The sequence below is a fragment of the Miniopterus schreibersii genome, assembly GCF_964146895.1.
Source record: "Miniopterus schreibersii genome assembly, chromosome: 19".
Classification (NCBI taxonomy): Eukaryota; Metazoa; Chordata; class Mammalia; order Chiroptera; family Miniopteridae; genus Miniopterus; species Miniopterus schreibersii.
The window spans coordinates 30552627-30576653 of NC_138119.1; the positions used below are offsets into that span (position 1 = coordinate 30552627).

At 42.0% G+C, this 24027-nt stretch overlaps 1 protein-coding gene across 10 annotated transcripts in view; it reads right to left on the reverse strand.

Moving 5' to 3' along the window:
* SRGAP2 (SLIT-ROBO Rho GTPase activating protein 2) overlaps window positions 1-24027 on the reverse strand; it is a 226992-nt gene that overhangs the window by 119518 nt on the left and 83447 nt on the right. For all 10 annotated transcript variants that reach the window (XR_013997642.1, XM_081120455.1, XM_081120458.1 and 7 more), the window contains exon 3: window positions 19618-19810. Coding sequence is in view for 9 of the 10 variants with exons in the window: in XM_081120455.1 (XP_080976581.1) it covers window positions 19618-19810 (193 nt within the window). In the remaining variant the exon portion in view is untranslated. The remainder of the gene's footprint in view (window positions 1-19617; window positions 19811-24027) is intronic.

Genomic DNA, 24027 nt, shown 5'->3' on the forward strand with positions numbered 1-24027 from the left:
TCATTGTGGTTGTTGCTCAATTTCAACTAAAGAGCCCTTAGCATCTATAAAGCCCTGGTGCTGAAAGAGTTAATGGACCATGCTCAGCTGGCCAAGCCTGGGAGCACAGAGCTATTCTAAGACAACACATAACAGGAACACCAAGGGTCCATGAACTCAGAGGGAGCAAAACTGCTGGAGCCTAACCGGAAAGCATGTTGACACACTGCATGTGGTTACACATGAAAGGCAAGTAAATGAGAAAAGTCGTCTGGATCCCACCCCATTCTAATTTGGGACTGGCTCTGGGCACTTATTGGAGGGCTGGGCCACACCCCAGCCACTCCATAAAATGACCCTTCAGTTCCTTCACTCTCTATTCTGTGCCCTCAGTTAACTCCTTCTCTGCCTTCACAAGGACCATAACCCAATATGTCAAGGATTGGGTTCTGGCACATACAAGAACCAACCAACGAATGCATAAATAAATGGAACAACAAATCTTTTTTTTTTTATTGATTTGAGAGAGAGAAAAATCCTCTTTAAAAATGCTATTTCTCTAGAGGTAGAGTGATGCTCAGGAATCTGCAGTTTAACTACGCATCCCAGATAATTTTATGTACACCAGAATTTTCAGAGCCAATGCTCTTAAAGCAATGTTTTTCTAACTATGGAATACAATCCACTAATGGGGTTTAAAAGAAATCAATTTAGCAAGTCACCACCTAGCATTTCTCAAAATGAAACACAAAACAGTGGAATAGAATAATACAGAACAAAGTAGAAAATATCAGTACATCACATAGAGGAAAGATCTACAGGTATTCTTGTGCAAAAACTATTGTTCTCAGTTATTTGTTTTAAAATATACCTCTCTCTCTGTGTATTCCCATTAGCAATATAAAATATTGTTTATAAAATATTTTGGAGGATGATTATATATCCCCAGACCATTCTGAGAATCTGAGGCTTTTCTTCCAAGTATTCTCCACAGAAGAGAGAGAGGGAGTAAGAAAGGGGAGAGGAAAGGTTGGGGAGGGCAGGAAAAAGGGAAATGTTATCTACATAAACACCATTATTAGCATATGAGTCAGGGGTCCTTGAACTTCAGGAAGCCTATCCATCCCCCCAGGACTTCCCTTGAGGATTGTTCCTACTGGGTAATACTCAGGTCACAGTGGGCACCAGATAATTAATTACTGGACTATGCCAGCAACTTTCTCCTGACGCTCTCTATAAATGACTACCAGTGTCTGTGTGATGTATCTGTAAGATAGGTGGCCCCACCATGTTGATTCTTTCTCCTATATTTCAGGGTGACTAGAAATGTTGAAGTTCTACAGAACATTGCGAGAAAGCTGTTAGCAAATTCCAAAAATGAGGATCCTGAGAGCGATGGTGTGGGCACAATGTTACTGCTTTCCAAGGAACATGCTCCCTGTCTACAGCATGCGAGGGTAGGCTGTGGACTGGCACATTTTTGCACTCCTATTGATAAAGTCAACAGAGAAACATATGTTTTATTCCCAAGTTAGGAATTTCTTTGACCTGTAAATGTACCGACATTTATAGACACAGAGACCCCAGCCTCACCTTCTCTATATGACCAAAGCTCAGAAATCCCTTAGCCCTCGATGCAAGATTCAAAAGGGGCACAGCTAATTAGAAAAAGAGAAACAACCCAGCTTGATTAGCAACACAGTCTCAGCCCAGTGGCTAAACCTATCTGCACAAAGAGAGGGTGACAATGGGAGCAAATGAGGAGAGGAAGCAGGGGGAGATGGAGGAGCGGGGCAGGGAGGGCCACTGAGAAGACAGAGAATTAAACCTCAGAACTATTATAAAATTTCCTGATGCTTTTCAGTAATTTGTTTTCATGTGGTGGAAATTGGCACAGCAGAGGATGCTTTGGGTCCATCTGTTTTTGAACTTAAGCTGCAGGCGGGATTCAGAACAGCTGGAACCAGCAGCACTGACCATGTCTTGAGGAAGGAGAGAAACAAAATGAGTGTGTGGGAGATAGAGGAAGACGGTTATATGGGGCAGAGGAAGGGGAATCTGAAAGCCATTCCCAGACACAAAGGAGAAATTGGCCAGGTCAGAACTGATGCAAAAGAGCTGGTAGAGAGGCCAAAGCATCTCAGTGAAAAAAGGCAAACAGGAGAGCGAGCAAGGGCATCAGAACGGGGAGCACAGCAACACAGTAAAAAATTCTACAAGTCTGGGTGTCAATGAGCAGTGCCAGGAGGCTTCACCTCTGAGGGACCAGATCGAGATCACCCCAAGGTCCTACATAAGGCATATTACAGGAGCTGCTGGGAAACCATCTTCATTCACAGTCATAGCCTAGAACTGAGATGAAAGCTAGATTCTTGGTTCCCTTAGTGCCATAGAGGTGATCATGGAGAATGACAGAGAGAATATGAGACGGGTCATACTAGGAGAAAGTGACAAGGGTCCCAATCCATGAGGCGGCTTTCTCAGAGTCACGGCAGGCCCAGGAAGGAACGTTCCTTGGTGTACGCTCTTTGCCTGGCCCAAGCCCCATCAGTGACTTCCCATAATGCCCTGATAACCTACAGAGAGGCAGGACTCTCACTTTTCCGGGGACTGCTCAGTCTCTAGTCAAGAGAAAAAATTTGAATCTATGAGTCTGTATCTATTTTGTTTGTTTGTTTGTTTTGTTTATTAGATTTCACATATCAGGACCTATTTGTCTCTCTCTGACTGACTTATTTCACTTAGCACGATACTCTCCAGGCCCGTCCATGCTGTCCAAAAAGGTAAGATTTACTTCATAGCTGTCAGAGGGGAGGGGGTTGGAGGGCTGGGTGAAAAAGGTGAAGAGATTAACCAAAAAACAAAACTCACAATCAAAAAATCCTCATAGACACAGACAACAGTATGGTGATTACCAGAGAGAAAGGGGGGTGAGGGGAAGTAGAGAGGGTAAAAGGGGATAAATGGTGACGAAAGGAGACTTCACTTAATTTTATTAACCAATGTCACCCCAATAAATACAATAATTTTTTTTTTAAAGAGAAAATATTTGGCAATGAGAAATGTCAATAAAGACCTCATTCTGAAGGGGGAAAAAATAAATAGAAACAAATAAATAACAAATTGTATTTCAACAAATACTATAGCCACATTGAAGGTCTGGAGATTGGAGGAGAAGGACCTAGAGACTAACTTTTGAATACTATGTTCTAGTCCTCGAGGCTGAAAACCAGTATTTTAACCAGTACTGACATCTAGTTATTAGTCTTCTTTTTCAGATGCATGGGTTAGGAATTCTGAATTACTTTGTGTAAATCTAAGACTGAGTAATTAAATAAATATATTATAAATGACGGGTGCCAGCTTCTCACTGGTCAGAGAACAGAGTTAAAAAGATGGAAAGGGAAGAAAACTGAATAAAGCATGTGGTGTCAAACTGGAACTGAAGATATCAATGTGAACTCATAGGCTTTAACAGAGATAGGGATATAGAAGTATGCAAGGATATGTGTGTGCAAGTATATACACCTATTTACTACCTTTGTCTGATGAGCAGGCACTATAAAGAATGCTACTCTGATAACAAAGAGCACACTCAGTGTCCACGGTTTCTAAATACCACTCCCCATTAAAAGGAACCAGGGCTCTTTGAGGAAACGGCTCCAGAGCTGAAGCAAGGAAAGTACAAGATGAGCCTGGAACATCTTGTTGTGCTAGAAAGTAAGGAAGTCCTCAGAGAAAGGACACAGGAACCAGCTTGAAGGGGGTCTACTAGCCAAATCTGTGATAATAGGGACTTTAAAATAAATAAAGATGGTAAAGGATGGTAAGCCTGTTGAATACAATCAGAGTCCATGAGTCCACATTGATATAAACAAACCACCAGACATATGTATGGAGGAGATGGAAAAGCTCTTTACAATAGAATCCCAACTGATAATGCAGAAAGAATGACGGAAACTGGAAAAACTATCATTTGGTAACCATCATAATAATTGATTCAAGCAAGAATTATCAATTAATGCCAAAACGAGTGAGTTACAAGAATTACACAAAATTTACAGTCTACAAAAGTATCTCTCCAAAATATATGCATTAATTAATTATAAAGCATCAACTATTACAACTTTATGGTAGAAAAATCTGGCAGATACCACTTTAACCTAATAATCAAAGTTCACATCACTAGTAATGGGACAAATCATCAGCAAGGGCCTCCTGATATGGTGCACTGAGAATATGACGTTGTTTCTATGGTATTCCTGCCCAAAGCACATAACCTGAATTTAATCCTAAAGAAATATCATGCCTGAAATTTACATGTCATTAAACAAGGTAACCCCAACAAGTTTAACTTAAAAATACACCATAATGTGTTGATCTTCTAAACCGATTCATGACTTCTGCTTACTACAATTATATGACAAATTAGGAAGTTCCCTTGATTTTTTTTTTAAGTTCCCTTTTTTATTTTATTTTATTTTATTTTATTATTTTATTTTATTTTTTATTTTATTTTTTTATTTTATTTATTATTTTATTATTTTATTTTATTTTATTATTTTATTTTATTTTAATTTAATTTAATTTAATTATTTTATTTTATTTTATTATTTTATTTTATTTTATTTTTTATTTTATTTTATTATTTTATTTTATTTTTTTATTATTTATTTTATTTTATTTTATTTTATTTTATTTTATTTTATTTTATTTTATTTTATTTTATTTTATTTTATTTTATTTTATTTTATTTTATTTTATTTTTTAATTGATTCACAGATAGGTCCAGCAAAGAACATTTTAGTAAGCTGAAAGTGCTTTAAAAATGATTTATTCATCACTGGTTCCTGAGGGAAAAATCAAACATGGTAATCACCTGATTTGAAATGAGGTGCACCAGCAAGGGCATATTAAAATATGAAGGCTAAGTTAACTTCTTTAAAGCCAGGATGTTGAAAAAGAATCAATTTTGTTTGGGGTATAAATAAAATACTGAAATTTTAAAAAATATCAGACATTATCAGAAAAGGCAAATTAAGGGACATTCTACAAAATAACCTGGCTGAATGATCCCCCAAAATGTCAATGTCATGAAATACAAAGAAAAACTTGGAAAGCCCCCCACATTAAAGAAAACTAAAGACACAAGACAACTGAATGAAATGCATAATCTTGGACTTCCTTTTGCCAAAAAAGGAAGTTTTTGAAACAAATGGTAAATGTGAATGTCTGCGGATTATATAACATTATTGTATCAATATTTATACCCTGATTCTGATAACTATAATGTCATTATGTCAGAGAATAACCTATTTATTTTTAGTGAATTCACATTAAAGTAGGTAGATTGAAGGGGCTTTATGTTTGCAACTTATGCTCAAGTGTCTTACAAAAACAAAATATGTAAGTGCGTGAATTGTGTATGGTGAGAGAGAAGTATAAAGTAAATGTAGTAATTTGTTAATATTTGGGGGCAATCTGGGTAAATGGTATATAGAAATTCTCTGTACTATCTTTGTAACTTTTTTTGTCTAAAATAATCTTAAAAAAATGATTAAGATCCCATTCTGGAAGAAAATAAAAAGAAATCATTTCTCCCATCTTTTCTTTGGCAACAAATATATGCTATTCTGTGTTAACCTTTTTCATCTAAACTTCCTGTCTTCAGCATGACGCAGTGAGCCTCCTAAAGGCAGAGGCTGTGACCCTCTGTGACCCTAGCACCTGCCAGACATGGTGGTCATTGCTGGTGAGGAAGATGGAGTCAAGTGTTCATTAGCGAATCACATATAATACAGGGGACTAAAGGGTCACTCGACAATTCTGGCTCCTCAACCTTGAGCTCATCTTGTCAGAACACACATGTGCACATACACACATACATATACAACCTTCTAATATTTCACATTAAATGGTAAGCTCTATAAGCTGGAATAGTGGTTTATTCTTCTGTGTATATTTAATTTAGGAATTAAATGAAATTTAATTCTACACTAGGGGCACAGCCTCTTACAGTACAGTAAGTGCTAAATAAATATTTGCTGAAAGAACAAAAAACCCTCACATACCAGGACTGGTGTTCACTCGAACTTTCTATGCTACGCACAAAAGGGCCAGGAGTGGACTTGTTTTTCAGAAGAAATAATAGCAAAAGGATGTTATTAGCCCCCAAAATAACTAGTGATCTTATCAAAGATTTTTTCAAGTCAATTCTCTCCGGGAGAGTGGCTTGAAAACAGGCCCAGACCCAATAAATTACTTTTTTCATTTGATTAAAGGTGAGAAACTTTCCAAAGTCCTTCTTTAATTTGGTACCAAGAAAGCCTACTAAAGAGGTGTTAGAGGTCTATTTTTTTCCATGTGACTTCCTAAGGACTCATCACCTGGCTGGAAGCTCAGTACGGACGTGTGTTTGGGGGCTGGGAGTGAAGTAGGGGTAAAATCGAGGCAGCACTGAATCCTTCGGAGGCTACACTACCTTCCCCACCTCCAATGAATGATGTAACAGAGCCGGCAAAGCCAACACTGAGAAGGTACAAGAACAAGGTTGGCGTCCAAGACGAAGCCCCTCACATCACCCGTTCATCCCTATATCATAAGAGCCTGAATGGCTTCTGGGGGTGCCAGTGGGAGAGACTGGGCCTGTGTGTCTGCATGCATGTGTGTGCAGGACACATTTCCACCCAGGACCAGAGAAAAGAGAAGCGGGGGTGGTGGTGGTGGTGGTGGTGGTGGTGACAAATCAGTCTGTGTATAAAGGGAGACAGGGAGGAGGGCAGAAAGTCAATACACCCAAGAAGCCAAACCTTTCTTAATTGGGCCTGCTTCCCAGGTTCACTTGCGGTGTATCCAGAGAGTTCACTTGACACCCTGTGCTTTGTCAAAGGAACTGTCTGGAGCACAGTTCCACCGATGCACGCTGCAGAATTAATTCTGTGCAACTTCCTCCTTCTGCTAAATCCTCGAGATGCCGCCTATAAATTTTAAAAATTTTAAAGCATCAACAGAAACCCCCATCCCCACCCCCAGAACTTAGTTATGAACATCTGTTGTTTACAAGGGTTCAGACGAAGAGCTGCCAGACTTGTTCTGCAACCTCTACTTTAACACGGAGGCTGCCAGGGAGGGATGTCTGAATTTCATGCAAGGATGCCCTGTCCCAACTGCTTAAGCAGAAATCTGCAAGCACTGCTCAGCATCCTACTGTTAAAAATAATCCCGGTTTGTTCCATTCATTTTCTAATCCTGGTTCTTTAACCAGCTGTACCTGAGATCCATTAAGAATCAGAGCTGTGCTCACTGATCCTCCCTGAATCTAAAGCCCCAGGGGCAATGAGCCAATGATCAGGGGTGCTTATGGGCAGGAGGCAGCAGAAAGGATGATCCTTTTTCAACTGTGAAAAAATCCAAGGCCTACTTTTTTCTGATTCTCCCTAAATCCTTCATTAACACCGAGCTCTTCCCATATGACTCTGTTTCTCTTCACAGCGTGATACTTCAGTGCGGTACAGGAATTAGATATTAAAGTCTTTACTTCAATTAACTTGGGACCAAAACTAATTGAGACTATAACTGTGCTATCTTTTACTTTTCCCTGGCTGAGCCGAGTAGGAGTCCCTCCTGAGAACTCCACCTCCTGCTCCCTTCTTGTGACTACTGGAACCTGCTTTAAACGGGGTCCTAGTTCGAGATTCATGTGCCCATGCGCACGTGTTCTTGCTCTTCTCTCTCAGCCTGTCTGATTTTCCCCATTGCAATTATGAAAGTCCTTATGGAAGAGACTGTCTTTTCTTCTTGTCTTGTAAACCCTTCCACTTAACACAGTTAGCTCCCAATAAAGATGACATGGCTTGAGCCTTTAAAAGAGAAGTGGATCAAAGTCAATTCATTTAATTGGCTGTGAATTCCTGAAAATTAAAGATCCTGCAAACCAGCCACATATTGCTTCCTGTCTCTACTACACAATTATTATGGGGCTTACAAAAGCTAAGAAAATGAATACTAAAACTCCCCTGCACTCCAGAACTGTTGTTAAGGGGCATGATCACCAGGGTCTGTGCTCCAGCAACCTGAAATCATGCGTTGTGTCCTGCTGACATTCCAATGGCAGAGCCTAGGCGACACAGGAAGCCCTCAGCAGTCTCCAGCATCCTCCCAACTGCTCAGAAAAGCATGCTTGGCTCCTGCCCTGCCCTCCATCGTTCCCCACTCTAAAATGGTTATATGAAGACATTTAAGCAGAAGCTCAGGAGCTGTTTCTTGGCCTCATGAGACAAATGACCCAGTAACCCACACTCCATATGCCCATGACTGAGGTGTGTGCTGCACTGGCTGGCTGCTCGCGATGGTGGCCACTACAGGAGGCGGAACAGGACTGGTGTTGTTCATTCACCCAGACTGCACATGGGACCTCAACACACTGTCTTTATGGAAACCCAATGATTTGGCAATTAGTGCTGAATACTGACTCTGTGAGGATAAAGAAATCAGGTGATTGTAAGACAAATTTCCTCCTTTTGATGATTATAAGCCTGGATCTAAAAGCAACATGCCAGGGTTAACTACCTGGTTCAAGGTAGTTCATGACACCTTGTGAACATGACACCTTATAGGACAAAACATACAATTGTTGCGTTTTTTATAGGAACTGGGCATACAATTATATAGAGTCATATAATTGCATATTTCCTGACCAGGGCAGCCATACCATAAAAATTTGGATGGAGGAAGAGCTTGTCATTCAAGAGAGCCCACGGGGTTGCTGAAGAAAATGGAGATTGACATATAACCTAGGGCCAGGCTTAAGAATGCTTAACTCTGTACAGGGAATAAACAGTAAATCTCATCTACCAAGGTTTTGCCTAGTGTAGCAATGTTCAGTCCCAACTCCTGGGGACGAGAGAGATGTCACTGCTATTTACATTAACTATGAGCCAAGCACTGTCCTGAGGGCTTCAGGTATATTAATGTACTTAATCAGCATAACAACTCCACGAAGTAGCTACTATTATTATCCTCAATACACGGATGAGGAAACTGAGGCAACTAATAACCTTCATCTAAAAATCACACAGGTACTAAGTAGAAAATCCAGGATTACAAACGCAGGGAATCTGGTTCTAGAACCTGGGATCTTAATGTTCATACTATTCTCTTTCTTTCATAGTGATAACATCAGCTACCTTTTTTCCCCCCACCTTTATTTTTAATTGTTGACACTATTACAGATGTCCCCCATTCCTCCCCTTGCCCACCTCCACATGGCCCCCCAGTCTTCACTACACTGCTGTCTGTGTCCATGGACTATGCATATACATGTATGTTCTTTGGCTAATCTCTTTACCTTCTTTTATCCAGTCTCCCCCACCTCCCTCGACCCCCAAGATCTGTCAGTCTGTTCCATGTATTTATGCCTCTGGATCTATTTTGTTCGTCAGTTTATTTTGTTCATTCGATTCCACATATAAGTGGGACCATATGGTATTTGTCTTTCTGTGACTGGCTTATTTCACTTAGCATAATAATCTCCAGGTCCATCCATGCCATTGCAAAGAATAAAAGTTCCTTTTTACAGCCATGTAGTATTCCATTTTTTTAGTGTCTAGTAAGTTATGGACACTAGGCTAGTGCTTTACATATACAGGGTAGGGCAAAGGTAGGTTTACAGTTGTTCATATGGAAAAGTAATACAATAATTAAGGAATAATAATATAAGAATAAACTCTGGCCATGGCCGATGTGGCTCAGATGGCTGGCTGCCATCCTGTGCACCAAAAGGTTGACGGTTTGATTCCGGGTCAGGGCACATGACCAGGTTGCGGGCTCCATCCCAGATAGGGGGCATGCAGGAGGTAGCTGATCAATGTTTTGCTCTCACATCAATGTTTCTCACTCTCTCTCTCTCTCTCTCTCCCTTCCTCTGTCTCTAAAAAAAATAAAATAGAATAAACTCTGGTTTTTCATACTCACAACTGTAAACCTCCTTTTGCTCCACCCTGTACTGTATCTAATCCCTAGAACAACTCTTCAGGGTAAGTTTATTCTCCACATTTCATAGATGAGAAAACTGAAGCTGAACCAAGTCGCTCAAGATCACAGAGCTGTAAGCAGAAAACAGGATTCAGATCCAAACTTGTCTGGATTAAAGCGCTCAGCTTTTTTTTACTAAGTCATAAAGCCTCCCAAATTGCTTTCAAAAGAACTCTTTCTCTGTTCCAAAAACTGACCACCACTCTACCTTGCTGATCCCCCAAACTGCCTTCTTGTGTCTTTTCTATCCTGCTTTATCCAGTGTGAAGAGACCTCCCGACTTTAATAAAAAGGACCCAACTACCACCTACGGACCGGGCACGTGAAAAAGTCATCAAGGGACTTTTTGTTAGTTTTTAAATAATTTCAACTTGAGCCATGGCAAAAGGAAGCCAACCCTTGCTCAACACCAGATGCTACATCTGGGCAAAACCTTCCCTAAGGGAACAAATAGCTCCCAAATATGTCCAAAATGAATGAGTGACACACTGGCCCCAGGAAGTAAGGGGTTCTCCCTTCTGGCAGCTTCACACTTCCTCCTACTTCCCTTCTCAAAGTCACCCCATACTCAAAGAGGAACTTTCTGGTCCTCCACCCTTTTCGGATTTGCAATCACAGCTATAACATTCTCCATGGTCATTTGACTCTGCTTTTCAACCCAATGCTATCCTGTGAGACCGATGAACTCAGTTCCAGAGGAAAAACACATTGGCAATAGGTGACATAATTGCATAGACTGTGCACATTCAAATATTGGGCCTAAGGCCAAGAACATGGACTCTACAAGAATTTCTCTCTAATTAAGTGTGTACCTAACCTCCCACTGAAAGGAGTATTACAGGTTAAACATCTACCAGATTCTTGAGATACCAGGGCCTGCTCCCTCACACCCCTTCCAATAGTTACACAACTCATAAGCAGCCAAATAAGCAGGTTTACTTTCCATGTGTATCTTCTTAATAGACTGCTAATTTAATGTTAGTGAGAATAGGATATTGCCTTGTTCCTATCCCCAGTTCCTAGCTCAATGCCCAGTACATGATTAGGTCGCCAAAATGTATACTGAATGAACGCACAAATAAATGTATCTTTAAATCTCTTTTCACTCCCTGCAATCTGAGTACTACAGACAACACAAAGGATGTTTCCCCTCCCCTTTCCTTCTAAATCCTTACTGTTGGAAATCAAACATTTCCACAGCCTCAACTATCACCTCTCTATGAACATGCCCAAATCTCTACCAACAGCCCAGACTTCAGCCCTGAACACAACTCAACTCTCTAGCTCTGAATAAAGCCATTCATTTTTTGTCAATTACTGAAATTTTCAGCTTCAATATCCTTCCAATATCTTAAACTTAACACTCAAAAAACAAATTTCTCATAGTCTAACCCTTCAAAAACAACTCATTCTCCTAACTTCAGTATTTCTATTAAAGGCACCATTAATCTACCAGTCGCCCAAGTCCAAAAGAAACTTCACAGCCCTCTTTCTTTCCTGCTTCCAAGCTCATTTGAAACCTGAATCCCATCAGTCAGCAAGTCTTGTAGATTCTTCCTGCACCAGGTGTTTTCCATCTGTCTCTAGACTATAAGCTCCAGGAGTGCAGGGGGTGGAATCTGTCTTGTGTGGCATGTGTCTGGCACATGGTAAGAGCACAGGACATATTTGCTAAATGGACTGAAGGATCCATTTCTATTCTTTTCATTCCTACCATCTCACCCTAATTTAGATCTTTATTATCTACTGTGGCAACTGGTTTCACTGTCTCAAGTTTCTTGTCATTTAGCAAATTACTACTCTAAGGTTAAGGTTAATCTTCCTTAAGCAGAGTTCATACCTCCACTTGGACATTAGCTGTTCAAATCTTCAGTGGTTTCCGTTTCCAGAGTCTATTCATAGAGCCAAATCTCTCAGACAAGACCCAAAGCCCTCCAAAATATGATCCTATCACCTTTATCCAGTTCCTCCATACACTCACTATGTCAGCCAAACCAGCCCACTTCCTGTACCCTCACAGTGTCCTGTACTTTCTTCCTGCTGTGCCCCTCCCGCCTACAACTTCCCCTCTCTCCTGTCAAAATGCTATTCATTTTCTTCTGGCAAGTCTGGTTCAAATCCCATTTCCTCCCTGGAAGTTTCCTGACCATAGCCTTCTGTAGCACACGCTTGGTACTTACCATATATTGCCTTATACTGAAGATCTGTGTTATGTATTCGGGTATAATTTATCCCTGACTAGATTATAAATTCATCTGAGAAAGAACCACCACTTCTACTTCTTTGGGTCTCTCTCCTCTAAGAGTCTAGAACAGTACCTTTAAAATATTCAATAAATATTTGTTGTTGAGAAGAAAAAGCTGTAAGAAAGAAAAGATGCTGGCAGAGGGTTATAAAGTAGCATAAGGTCTCTGTAAGGAACACAGCAGGATAGCAATGTAGGCATATTCCTCTAAAAACTCAACAGCAAAAAACACAGGCACAACCACCTCAAAACAAAAGAAAGCACTGAACTATTAAAAGTAGGAGATTCAAAACCAAATGAGCTATGACTGAAAGGTAATTTATGTAAAAAACAGCCAGCGCATTATCAATTAGAGTCCTGCTGGGCAATATTAACACAGATTCCGCTTAAAAGAGACAATCAAAGGCTCAGCAGCAAATGAGAATACATTTATACTCTTCAAGGAGCCAAAGAAAATGCAACAACATCTTCCCTAGGAAGACTTCCTACCTCCCATAATATTATTTCTGCTCTTAATCAAACCAGGCAGATAGAGTTTCAGACATTCACAGGGTCCTCCCACAATTCGAAGGATGGAGGAAGCCATATTACCTTCCTTAACCAAAGCCAAATAAGGTACAAATTCTCGCTGTAGTTCTACCTGCAGCGTCTCTCCCTCACTCTGTGGGGCGAGGGGACCGCAGGGTCGGACCGCACCGCGGAGTCAGAGCTGCGTGGGCTTTAAGGGGGTGTCTGCGCTGAGCACAGTGGGGGCCAAGGCAACTGTGAGCAGGAGAAAAGCAGTTCAGGAAGCAAAGCCAAGGAGTGGCAGGGTAATGGCTACCAGGGCGAGAAGTTGTCCAAGAGAAGACAAAAAACCAGTTCAGCAACATTTGTCCCTAAACATAGTCACTTGGGGGATTGGGGAAATGGGTGGGAAAGGTGAAGGGATTGGGAAGTACAGATTGGTAGTTACAGAACAGTCAGGGGGAGGTAAAGTACAGCACAGGGCACAGAGTCAATAATATTCTAATAACTATGCATGGTGTCAGATGGGTGTGAGATTTATTAGGATGACACTTAGTAAGTTGTATAATGTGTAATCACTGGGGTGTACACTGGAAACTAATGTAATATTGTATGTCAACTGTAATTAAGAAAAAAAAATTGGAAAAAAACCCCACTTTTACGGGATACCCGACCTAACCCAGTATGAGAGGCTGAAATCAGACCAGGATGAAAACTGGCCTGGAAAAAGATAGGACGGATCCCCGTGGACTGACTCCGGCCTGGCCACCCTGCCCCATCCCAAGTTGAATAGTTTCCATGTTCCTGAGATGTGTCTGTCCAGAGCTGCTGCTGGCAGCTGCTCTCCTGGCAGCACAGGGAGACAAATTCATGGCATTGCTGGGCCAACAGCTGCTACAGCTCCGGGGGAGGTGACGAGTGCCCGCTGAGATGCTCTGGGCAGAGAATGAACTATTCTAGGGACCCGCCCAAGAGTCAGCAAAATCCAGGCTACACTTCACTGGTGAATGAAAATACAGTACAACTGCCACTCCAGAGACCAAGGAAACCCGCAACCCTTTTTCTGTCCCAGCTTCTTTGACTTCACTTGCTCCTTGCCCTTACATTCGGCCCACTTTTCTATTTCCAAGGGCACGACTTCAGTTTAGACCCACATTAACCTTAGGCCAACTGCCAGACCTTCCTAACAGGTCTCCTCCTCCTGTGTGTCTGCTCCAATTGATCATATGTGTTGTTGCCATAGTTACCTTTCCAAAGCACAGCTGTAATTATGTTCCTTACTCAAAAACTATCAAAGGCTCCCCCATGCAAACAGAATAAAGCCCAAGGCCTGAACCTAGCATTCACGGACCACTGTAATCTGGTCCCTCCCAATTTTTCAAGGCTTATTTCACTAGTGCATGTGTTATTTCTTTCTTTAGCAATACAGACAAGTTACCCACCAGCCTTGTCCTTCCCAACTGTTACCAACAGTCTTCTCTGCCCAAATTCTTCCTCTTCCATCTTTTTACCCCTTTCTACAACTTTTGCATTGTCTCAACTGAATTAAGCTTACAGGATCAATACCTAGCATTGGCACTTCTATTTTTTCTTTTCCTATCCATTGACCTTCATCTCCATACAGTCCTCCCCAGTCCCCAGCCTGAAGAAACCTCCCTTCTCTGTGCACTTGTGCCTTTGTATCCATGGGTTGCCACGTATCTGCCCTCTCACACATCACGGACAACGTGGCAGAGGCTGCTAATAGAACCCCACGGTTTCCGCCTCTTCTATAGTAATAGAAACCCTACTTTCAGGTCACCCAGAATAATAACTACACTTCTCAGCCTCCCTTGCAGCTCAGTATGACCACGTGACTCAGTTCTGGCCAGTCAGACGTGAGCTGCAGAAATAAATGTATGCCACTTCCAGACTGCACCTTTAAAGAGTAAGGATGTGCCTGCCCCTTCTTTCCCACTGGCTGGAATGGGGACATGGTGGCAGTGAGCCATCTTGGGCCATTCAGAAAAGGGCAACACTCTCAGGATGGAGGAAAGAGCCCTGGACACAGCCCTGGATGGCCAACACCCAGACCATTACACAAGAGAAAGAGCAACCACTGTCTTGTGGAAGCCACTATTCCTTGGGGTCTAGTACAGTAGCACAGGCTATATCCTAACCAAAGCAGACATGTCTAAAGCCTTTTCTCCGGCTCCCTGTTCGGGGCCCCTCTCACTGCAGCGGGAACTTTTGTCTCTCCTTCAAAGAACTTTTGCTTTTGCTTAAAAAAGAAAAGAAAAAAAAAAAAGCCTTTCCTTGACCGAAAATGTTGACTTTTCAGTTGCTAACACATGATTCAAGCTTGGCCTGGTGATGCTGCTTGCCAAGCGCCACTTCAGTGTCAGTAGCATGGTTGTCTCTGTGCAGTTAATGCTTGTGTGGGCAAACACCAGAATACCTGCTTCCCTTTTGCAACACAGAGATATGGAAATTGGAAAAATAAAAGCGCTATTACTTGGGTTGCCTTGAGAAGTAGTCTCATCACTGTATTAATAAGACAAGGGTAGACAGAAACCACCAGCAACTCTACAGATGTGCACTGGACTTAAGCAGGCATACCATGGGTTTAACTGGGGAGAAAAGAAAGACCAAGTACAAAACACTGAGAGTACATCAGGTGAGGTGTAATTCAGAATTTCACATACATACTTAGAGCTTTAGAGCCCACCTACTCCACCTACAACTGTGGTTTGACATTCAGCCATTTGACTTTTCTGTACATTTTTAGGGATAAATTATGTATGAAGGTGGGACGTTGCCTGGACTCTCTTACTGAGCTTCTCACCATCCTGCCTGGATGTCTCGCCTCCTCTTCCACTAGGCTAAGATGTTGGGTGACTTCTGACCATGTGAAATTGCCACTCTGTGACCATTTCTGACCTAAGAAATCCAGCAATTTCATGTTACAGTCTAATGATTGAAAGCTCTTGGGTTTGGAGCTCATTTTAGTCAGCTTCGCATCTCTCACAATGCCTTCTACATGGGAGAGTATCTGTAAGAAATTGCTGGGATTAACTTTTATAGATCTTCTAGTTCCATCAGACAATACTATCCAACCTTAACTTCTGTCCTTCTAAATGCTAAAAAAAAAAAAAAAAAAAAATCTCTCTCCCTTCCTCTTCCTCTCTCCTGCCCCTTCTAGTAGTAACTTTTACTCCTCCCTAACATTGGGTGTGCCCAAGCCTTGGGTCCTGATTTTAGCTCTTTGTACTTCTCTTTCTCTTCTCTAAGTTCATATACTTTCATATCTACCACAATCCGTTTTATACTGAAGATTATGCTAGCTAGTCCCAATTATAACCTCTTATCTCAGAAGTACAACCTTCCATCTGGATGACTGAGGACCTCCCACTGCCCCAAAGCCAACATGTCCAAAGTCTCACAAGGGGTCTTTCCTCAACATCCCCACTTTTATTATAGATGCCATAATTCTTCTAGGTTGCCAGGTTAGAGACACTGGGTCACCTCTGACCATTACAGTTCTTTACCCAATCAGTTATTGAGTCCTGTTCAGTTTCTAGAATACTTCTTGAATATATTCCTTCCCCTTCATTCTCTTTTGCACCACATCGTGCATGAATTATTTCTCCCTCCCCCAAACCTCCATCTTGGCCTTCTCTGGCATAAAAATTCGTTCTCCTACCCCCTCTTTCTCAGGTCTCTCCCCATGCAAGAACCCAGAAAGCTCACTACCACATTGTCGTAGCAAATCTGAACTCCTCTGCTAGTCTGTGAAAGAGCTATTATTTGGTGCCTACTTATCTAACCTAATCTTCCACTGCTTTTGAAAAATATGTGTTCTCATAATATTTTGCTTATATCTCTATTAAAGGCTTTTTCCCATTATGTTGTTTACATGTCTCCCTTCTCCGTAAGCCCAGATTCTAGAGCTTATCCTAGTCTCTATAGGAATCAGAACAGAGCACAGTACCTCGTAGGTATTTATAAGGGGGTTGTGGAATAAGTACACTGTTACTCAGGAAAGACCAGACAGAAAGCTATTAAAGTAAACTAGCCATAAAGCGACAGCAAAAGGAGTGGAGAAGTCTCCCTCTTACAAGTTCTTGTAACACCTTGTACTTCAGTTTCGCGACACTTACCTCAATATATCTAATTGGGTGAATTGTTTAATGCCTGCATCCAGATTCTACTGCTAAGTGCCATGAGGAAGACTCAGTGCTTATTCACTGCTGTATCCCAAGGCACAACGTCTGGCCTAAAGGGGTTCAAGAAATGTGTAATGGACACTTGTTGAATGAATGTATAAGAGTCTCCCTTTTAACGAAGCTGGATTCCTCACTAGTCCCTAATACAGCGCTTAGCACCAAGCATTCCTATTTCCTCTCACCTGTAATACTGTTCTGTACTACACAAATCTTTAAAACCTGAACTAAGATTTCACTTGCTTCTAGAAAACTCTCCTGACTATTCTAGATCCTTTATCTGTATCTGATGCTTTATCTCTGACCTCTTATCATTTCTATATTCTACAAAAACCAATGATCTCTTAATGAGATCATTGTTACCTTATCCTTTAATTGCTTCCTGTATTAAAAATCTTTTCTCCACAACAAGATATGGCCCCCTCTGGATACACACAGTAAACTTTTCTTATATCTTCCAGTACATGTAGAATATGAAGCATGGAGCTGGTGCTCAATACTCACTTCCCTGGTTGTTTGGGAAAAAATGAGGCAAGATACCAGCTTTATCAAGGAGATCAATTCTCCCAGCCTTGGAGAAAACACTGTATTCCTTGTATGCGATCTTAATCAGAGCAATTCAGATGAGTTAGAGAGTAGCACATCAATAGCTTAATTTGTAGTAAATATGTCCTTAAGCTGAGAATATGATATACTAGTAAAACTAAAATGATATTTTAAACTTAGGAGGAGCTTATTAACAGAATAAATCCAACTTTGAATCATTTTTATTAAAGCAAATGGTTTCTACCCCAAATCTTCATACATCACATACTAAAATAACATTTTATTCTCTCAGGATTGCTTATCATAAAGAGAATGGGACTTGGGAAAGATAAGGGACTCTGAAGATAAAACATCTGGAGGAAATTCTCATTCTGGCTAAAGTGAGAGTGTCACATGTTTTCCTTAATCTTAGCCTCCAGATCATTGCTCAGAGCTGGCCTGTAAAGAATATTTGTTCCCCAAATTATTAGGACGATAAAAATAGAAAACAGGGGAAGATATACTTGGCATTAATTCTTAAATTCATTCATTCATTTACTTATCCAATAATATTTAGTGAGCATGTTTTATACCTCATATTATGCTAGGCACTGTGGAAGACTGAAAGATGAATTAGGAAAGTTTATCTAGTCCACTAAGAGAAGATAATATAAGGCAGACAGTGTTGAACGTCCTAATAAAAGAACAAATAAACTGCTGTATGAATCCAGAAGAGACAGAACATTCCTTTATTCTGGGAGAATCAGGAAAGTTCTTAGAACAGGCTTCATCTGAGATGGGTCTTAAAACATGGGTATGGCCTAGACATGCAGAGATATGAAGAATGGGCACATAAGCTCAAATAACAGGTTGAGCAAAGGCCCATTGGAGTTAACATTCTGTTTGGCTAAGGAACAGTGGAGCAGAAACAGGACCTAAGGTTGGAAAGCTTGTTGGGCCAGATGTAGAGAGGCTAGAGAACCAAGCAAAGAAGTGAGTGTTCATCTTTGTGAATAGAGAAGCACTTCTCAAATTTTAATATGTGCATAAGTCACCTGGTGATCTTGTTACAGTAGATCTGGGGGTGGCGCCTGAATTTCTGTATTTCCAACATTCTAGGTGGTGCTGATATTGGAAGACCACACCTTGAGTATCAAGACCATAGATACACAGACAGTGGGGAGCCACTTCGGAGAAACTGCCTGATCTCCAGTGTGTTCCAGGAAGACTAAATCTGATAACAGTGGATCAGGCAGATTGGAATGGAGAGAAGCTGTAGACTGTGGTATCAACACTGGTCGTCCATTAGAATCAGCTGGGAGGCTTTTACACCCTATTGTTACTCAGGCCCTACTCCCAGAGATTGATTTAATTGGTCTGGAGTGGGGCCCAGATTTCAGCATTTTTAAAAGTTCTCCAGGGAATTCTAATGTGCATTTGGGGCTGAGAACCTTTGCTGTAGATGATACAGTAAGAACTGTAATCATTCAGGCAAAGATGATGATCTATACTAGGGTAATGGCAGTGAGAACAGAGTGAAGGTGCCAGTTGTATAAAATACTGTAGATGCAGAAGAAACAGACATTAGCTACTATCTGGGAAGCAATATAGAAGTATGGCTACAACATCATTCGTTTTCTAGTTTAAGACAGTTTGGTGAAATGGTTAAGAACACAGACTCTAGAACCAGATTGACTGGGTTTGAATTCCAGCTCTATTTATTAGGGGTGGTGGTGTGTGTATTGGGCAAGTTCCTTAAGCTTTTTATGACTTAGTTTCCTCATCTATAAATTGGGGATATAACAATAACCAATATATGGAGTTGTGGAGATTAAGTGAATTAACATATATGTAAGCCTTTAGAACCATGTGTGGAACATAGGAATAGCTATGAAAGTGTTTCCTGTTATTATTAACATGGTTCATTAATTACTCTGATCTCTCCAGGGTGTTGAACTGCTGATCTGGAAAAAGAAGTCCTTGAGGGCTCTCAACCCTAAGCCAATTTGAAGTCATAGGGTTTACCTGTTTCATAAATCCAATTGGATCTAGGTGGCACTCCCTGTCTCCCTCCATCCCGGATCCCATTCCCAAGGTCTCTAAAAGTAATAGCCAAGGAGTCCCTACTTGAATTGCTGGTCCTTGGTGCTGCGTGTCTTGGCCAAGAAGCGCTCTGCCAGCTTTTCCAGGTTGCGGGAGTAGTCCATCTCAATCTCAGCCTTCTTTCGGAAGAAGTCCTGGAGGTCCTGCAACAGCTGCACCCGGAGCTCACACTGCTGGTCCAGGCATTTCATCTGCTCTGTGAGCTGAGCGCGGATCTCTGTAACAACAAAAGACAGGACAGTCATACAGAGATCCCCAAAGGCAACCATACATGCCAACATTCACCCCCTCCTTTTACTCGATCCCTGTCCTCAGGGGAACTTAAAACTTTTAATAATATAAGTAAATAAATAAATAATAAAATAAGAAGAAGAAGCCTAAACTGGCCTAAACTCCACTAACTCTTTTTAGACTATTGGAAAACAATGGAAGCAGGAATCTGCTGAACCATTTAAGAGAAAGTGCATATTAGACATAATAATATTCAGAGCTACCATTTATTGAACAATTTACTGTTTCTGGCAATGCAAGACTTTGCGCTTTCTTCTGGTAAAGAGCCTAATGAATTTTCTCCCAACCATTCTGTAGGGTAGGCACTACTTTCACTCCCAATTTAATATGAGAAAATTGACTCTTAAAGAAGTCAAGCTATTAGATTCAAACCCAGACAGACTGATTTTAAAGCCCAAGCTCCTACTTGTTATACTTTCCCCCATCATTTCAAAATGCTTTTCTGCATCTTTGTGAATTAGGGTGAGAGTCAGGATATTTTAATAGAGATAGAAAGAGCCATGCCCAAGGTCAAATAGTGGTAATCACGAATGAAACAAGCTCCAGGACTTCTAGGCAAGTAAACCATCCACTGTCAAGCAGACTCCATAGTCTCCAATATCAAAGAATGTAAATAAGCCTTCAAGAAACTGATTTTTTCCCCCACCAACAAATATCACTCATATCTCTGTTGCTTCACCCCCACTGATGCTCAGAACCGCTGCTTTGTCAAAGCTAGAAATATTTCTGGTTAAGCTCCAGCTTGGCAGATTTCTGGCTGGCCAAAGTCCTCATACAGGGCTAACAAACACCCTCTCTGGAACTGCAGCAATGGTAGCTCCAGCTGCAACCAGATCTGCCTCAAATGCAATACTGCATTTGTTACTGACAGGAGACCTGGCACCCAAAGGAAGCAGCTTGCCAAAGCTAGACTGCTTGTCAGCTCAGAGAAGGCCTGCAGTGTGTGTCCCGCTGAAGTTATGTCCCAATCCCCATCTGAGTAACAACGGAGCCACTTCTTTCATTCCTTTCCCTCCAGGCCTGCTCAGCACCGTGCATTATAACCTCAGGAAACAAGAGTACCTATATTATTACGCCTTTCCTTCTGCATGCCCCAAATTCATTCCCAGATAGAAGAGCTGTAACAGTGCCTTCTGCCTATGCTGTGTAATGCATGGAGCAGGGGGATCTATAGTTTTCACCTGAGCTGTGGATAAATCAGAGGCAAATCCAGGATCAGAGCTATGATGCTGAAAGGTATGCCAAGCACTCCTTTTATGAAGCAATGGGGGATGGGTAAGTGGTGCATTTAGCTATCCCTAAAGTAGATAGGGGTCCATAATCTATCTCCATTTTTTTTTCTATTTTCACAGATGCCAGGATGTAGCACAGGTATATAATCCTTTATGGGTCATCTTAGGTGATCTGTAAGTGCTGTTCTCACCCTCTTCATCCACACGCCTCCCCCTTGCCAACCAGGTCTGCAGTAACCTCACCTGAACTGAAACTGAGCACCGCAGGATTGTTTCAAGCAGACAGAAAGCTGTGCAGAAAAGCCACGTAGCTCCTCACTCATCAAAGCTCTCTTGTTCACTGTTTTTCTGGGAGTCTGATTACAAGGGTATTGGGAGATCCACAGAGGGCATGTCAGGCATATGGTTCTTGCCAGGGATTTCTGGGCCTCTTAAAGGCACAGCCTTACTGAGACTATTCCTAGAGGCACCTACGCCCCTTCCATCTATTGACAGAGGTCATAGCTGGCAGTGGTAGTCATTGGGTGGGCAGACTGTGGGTGGAGAGGACGTTCACTGATATTACTTATAACTGATCTATTCAATAAGAATCAGGGCCTTTTTGAGTGAAAAGGTACCCAATCAGTAACAGAAGTGGAAGGGAATGTGGATGGGCGACCAGGCTATCAGGCCCTTCTGAGTCACCTGTATTTCATTTAAGACTTTGCCTCAATCTCACTAACCACGGAATTGGAAGGCAACATGGTAGAATGGATGATGCCAACCCTCACCACAGAAAGAGGGGGATAGGCAAATTCCCTTGATATCCATGAAGTTCCACTCCAAAGCTGTCCTATTCAAGGGACAAGCACTTCAGAGGAGGTCTCTGAGATACGTGAATTAATTGAAGAAGCCCCAAGCACATCCAGCCAACACAGCACTGAACCCTGACTTTCTCAGATGCTTCAATGAGTGGGCAGCACAACACAAAGTGATCCTAGTTAAAACATGGGCTAGTTAGTGAAGTCAGTGCTCTAGCCCAAACTTGACTCTAGGGGCCTAAGTCGCCCCTCGGCTGGAAGATGGAAAAGGGGACATTCCAGGGGTGGGAGCCAAAGTGATCCATCAAGCACCCTTCCAGGCACTGAAGGAAAGGGAACTTGTGTTCAGTGAACACCCTTTATATACATCATCTCATTTAATCTCAACAACTAGTCCCTAAATTATCCCCAATAATCCTGATTGCACAGATGAGAAAACAGAAGCTAGACTCATTAAGTAATTTACAAAAAGGTCATACAATTAGGAGCAAGTGGGGCTGAAGCTAAATTAGGTTTGTCTGACTTGTCAGAGAGGTTGATACTTGGGCAAGGAGACAAGAACAGAACATGAGTCTGGAGTATCTGAAGGTATTTCTGCATAAATCAGTTTCTATAGCTCTCACCCCTGGACGTTCCCTTCCCAGCCTTCCAGCTGAGGGGTGATTCAGGCCCATAGAGTCAAGTCTGGACTAGCCCACTGACTCACTAACTAGCCCACATTTTGGCCAGTCCACAACAGGGCTGGATCCCTTCCTTGCTTCCTAGATCTACTCCACAGGGCAGCTTCGGAGGAAGTGCTTTTCATGACCTGTGAGCACACCTGAGATCTGCCAGTAAGCCCCGAGGGCAGAGAAAGTGAGACAGCAATATCCCCACCCCTGATCCAGGAAAAGAGTGAGTCTCTGCTAATAGATACCACCTGCCACTGGAGTTGATCTGTGATTTGACACCATTGAGCATCTCACCTCCCCCGCAACCTGCCTCGAAAGAGAAGCCTCCCTGGCTTCCATCCTCAGAGCATCCACCCAGACAGAAGGGAGACTACAGCCACCCCCATCTCCAGGCCTGCAGCCCTTACACAGAATGGCTGCTCTGTCCAAGGTAAAATGTGCTGCTTCAGGTTTTTGCTGCTGCTGCTAAGACAAACAATGGTCCCCACGAAGGCAGCTGTGCTAGCCCCAGTCCTCTGTCCATGCGCACAAGAGGCAGGAAACAATAGGCCACTGAATGCCAGCACGCCTGGGCCATGTGCCCAGGCTGGAGGCCCCTCTGCACCCTGACCTACCCACAGACTATAAGGGCAGAAAGAAGAAAGGGGCAATTTATAAAAACATGAAGGAATTCCTCACAGTTCCACTGTGTGCTTAGGCAAGTATGCATATACACACGTGTGCACACTCAAAGACACGCACACTCACACCACCCACACTGTGTTCCACCAGAGCAACTCAAGAAGGCTTTACAAATCCAGCTATAGCTGGAAGAGAGTTCTGGGGAGCTGGGGACGACGGCATCCTTGCCAGTTCTGTCCTAGAACCACATGGGAGGAAGTCAAGCTCTCACCTTCTAGAAGCAACTGTATCTCAGGGGTATGAATGAATGTCATGGCCATCCACAAAGTACAAAGATCACCATGAACTACCTGGAGTGAAACACGCCAAAAATGGCCTCCCATGGCATCTAACAGAGTCCATTTATTCAGCAACTCTGCTGAGCCCCTACTGTACAGCACAGCAGACCCTGTGCTAGGTGCTGGTGCTGGAGAGCAAAACAGACCCCAGCCCCGTCCTAACGAAGCATGGCTGAACAAAGAAACAGCAAAGGAAGCAAAGCCAGGCTTACTGCTTTTGTTCTGAATATTCATTATTATTACACAGCCATGGTAGGAAGTTCCAATCTGAAGACCAAAGATTTATAAGTCATCAGTAGCAGACAAAAGAAATCAAGCAACAACCCTAATAAAAATTCAATGTCCTATTTTTTCCATTATATTTTTTGAAAATGACACTTGAATAAAAACTGCAGCTTCCCTTGCAAAAGGAACCAAAGTCTTAGAACAACTTTCCTGAGTTTCAGAGTTGACCTTTGGTTGACATTTCATCCAAGATTCA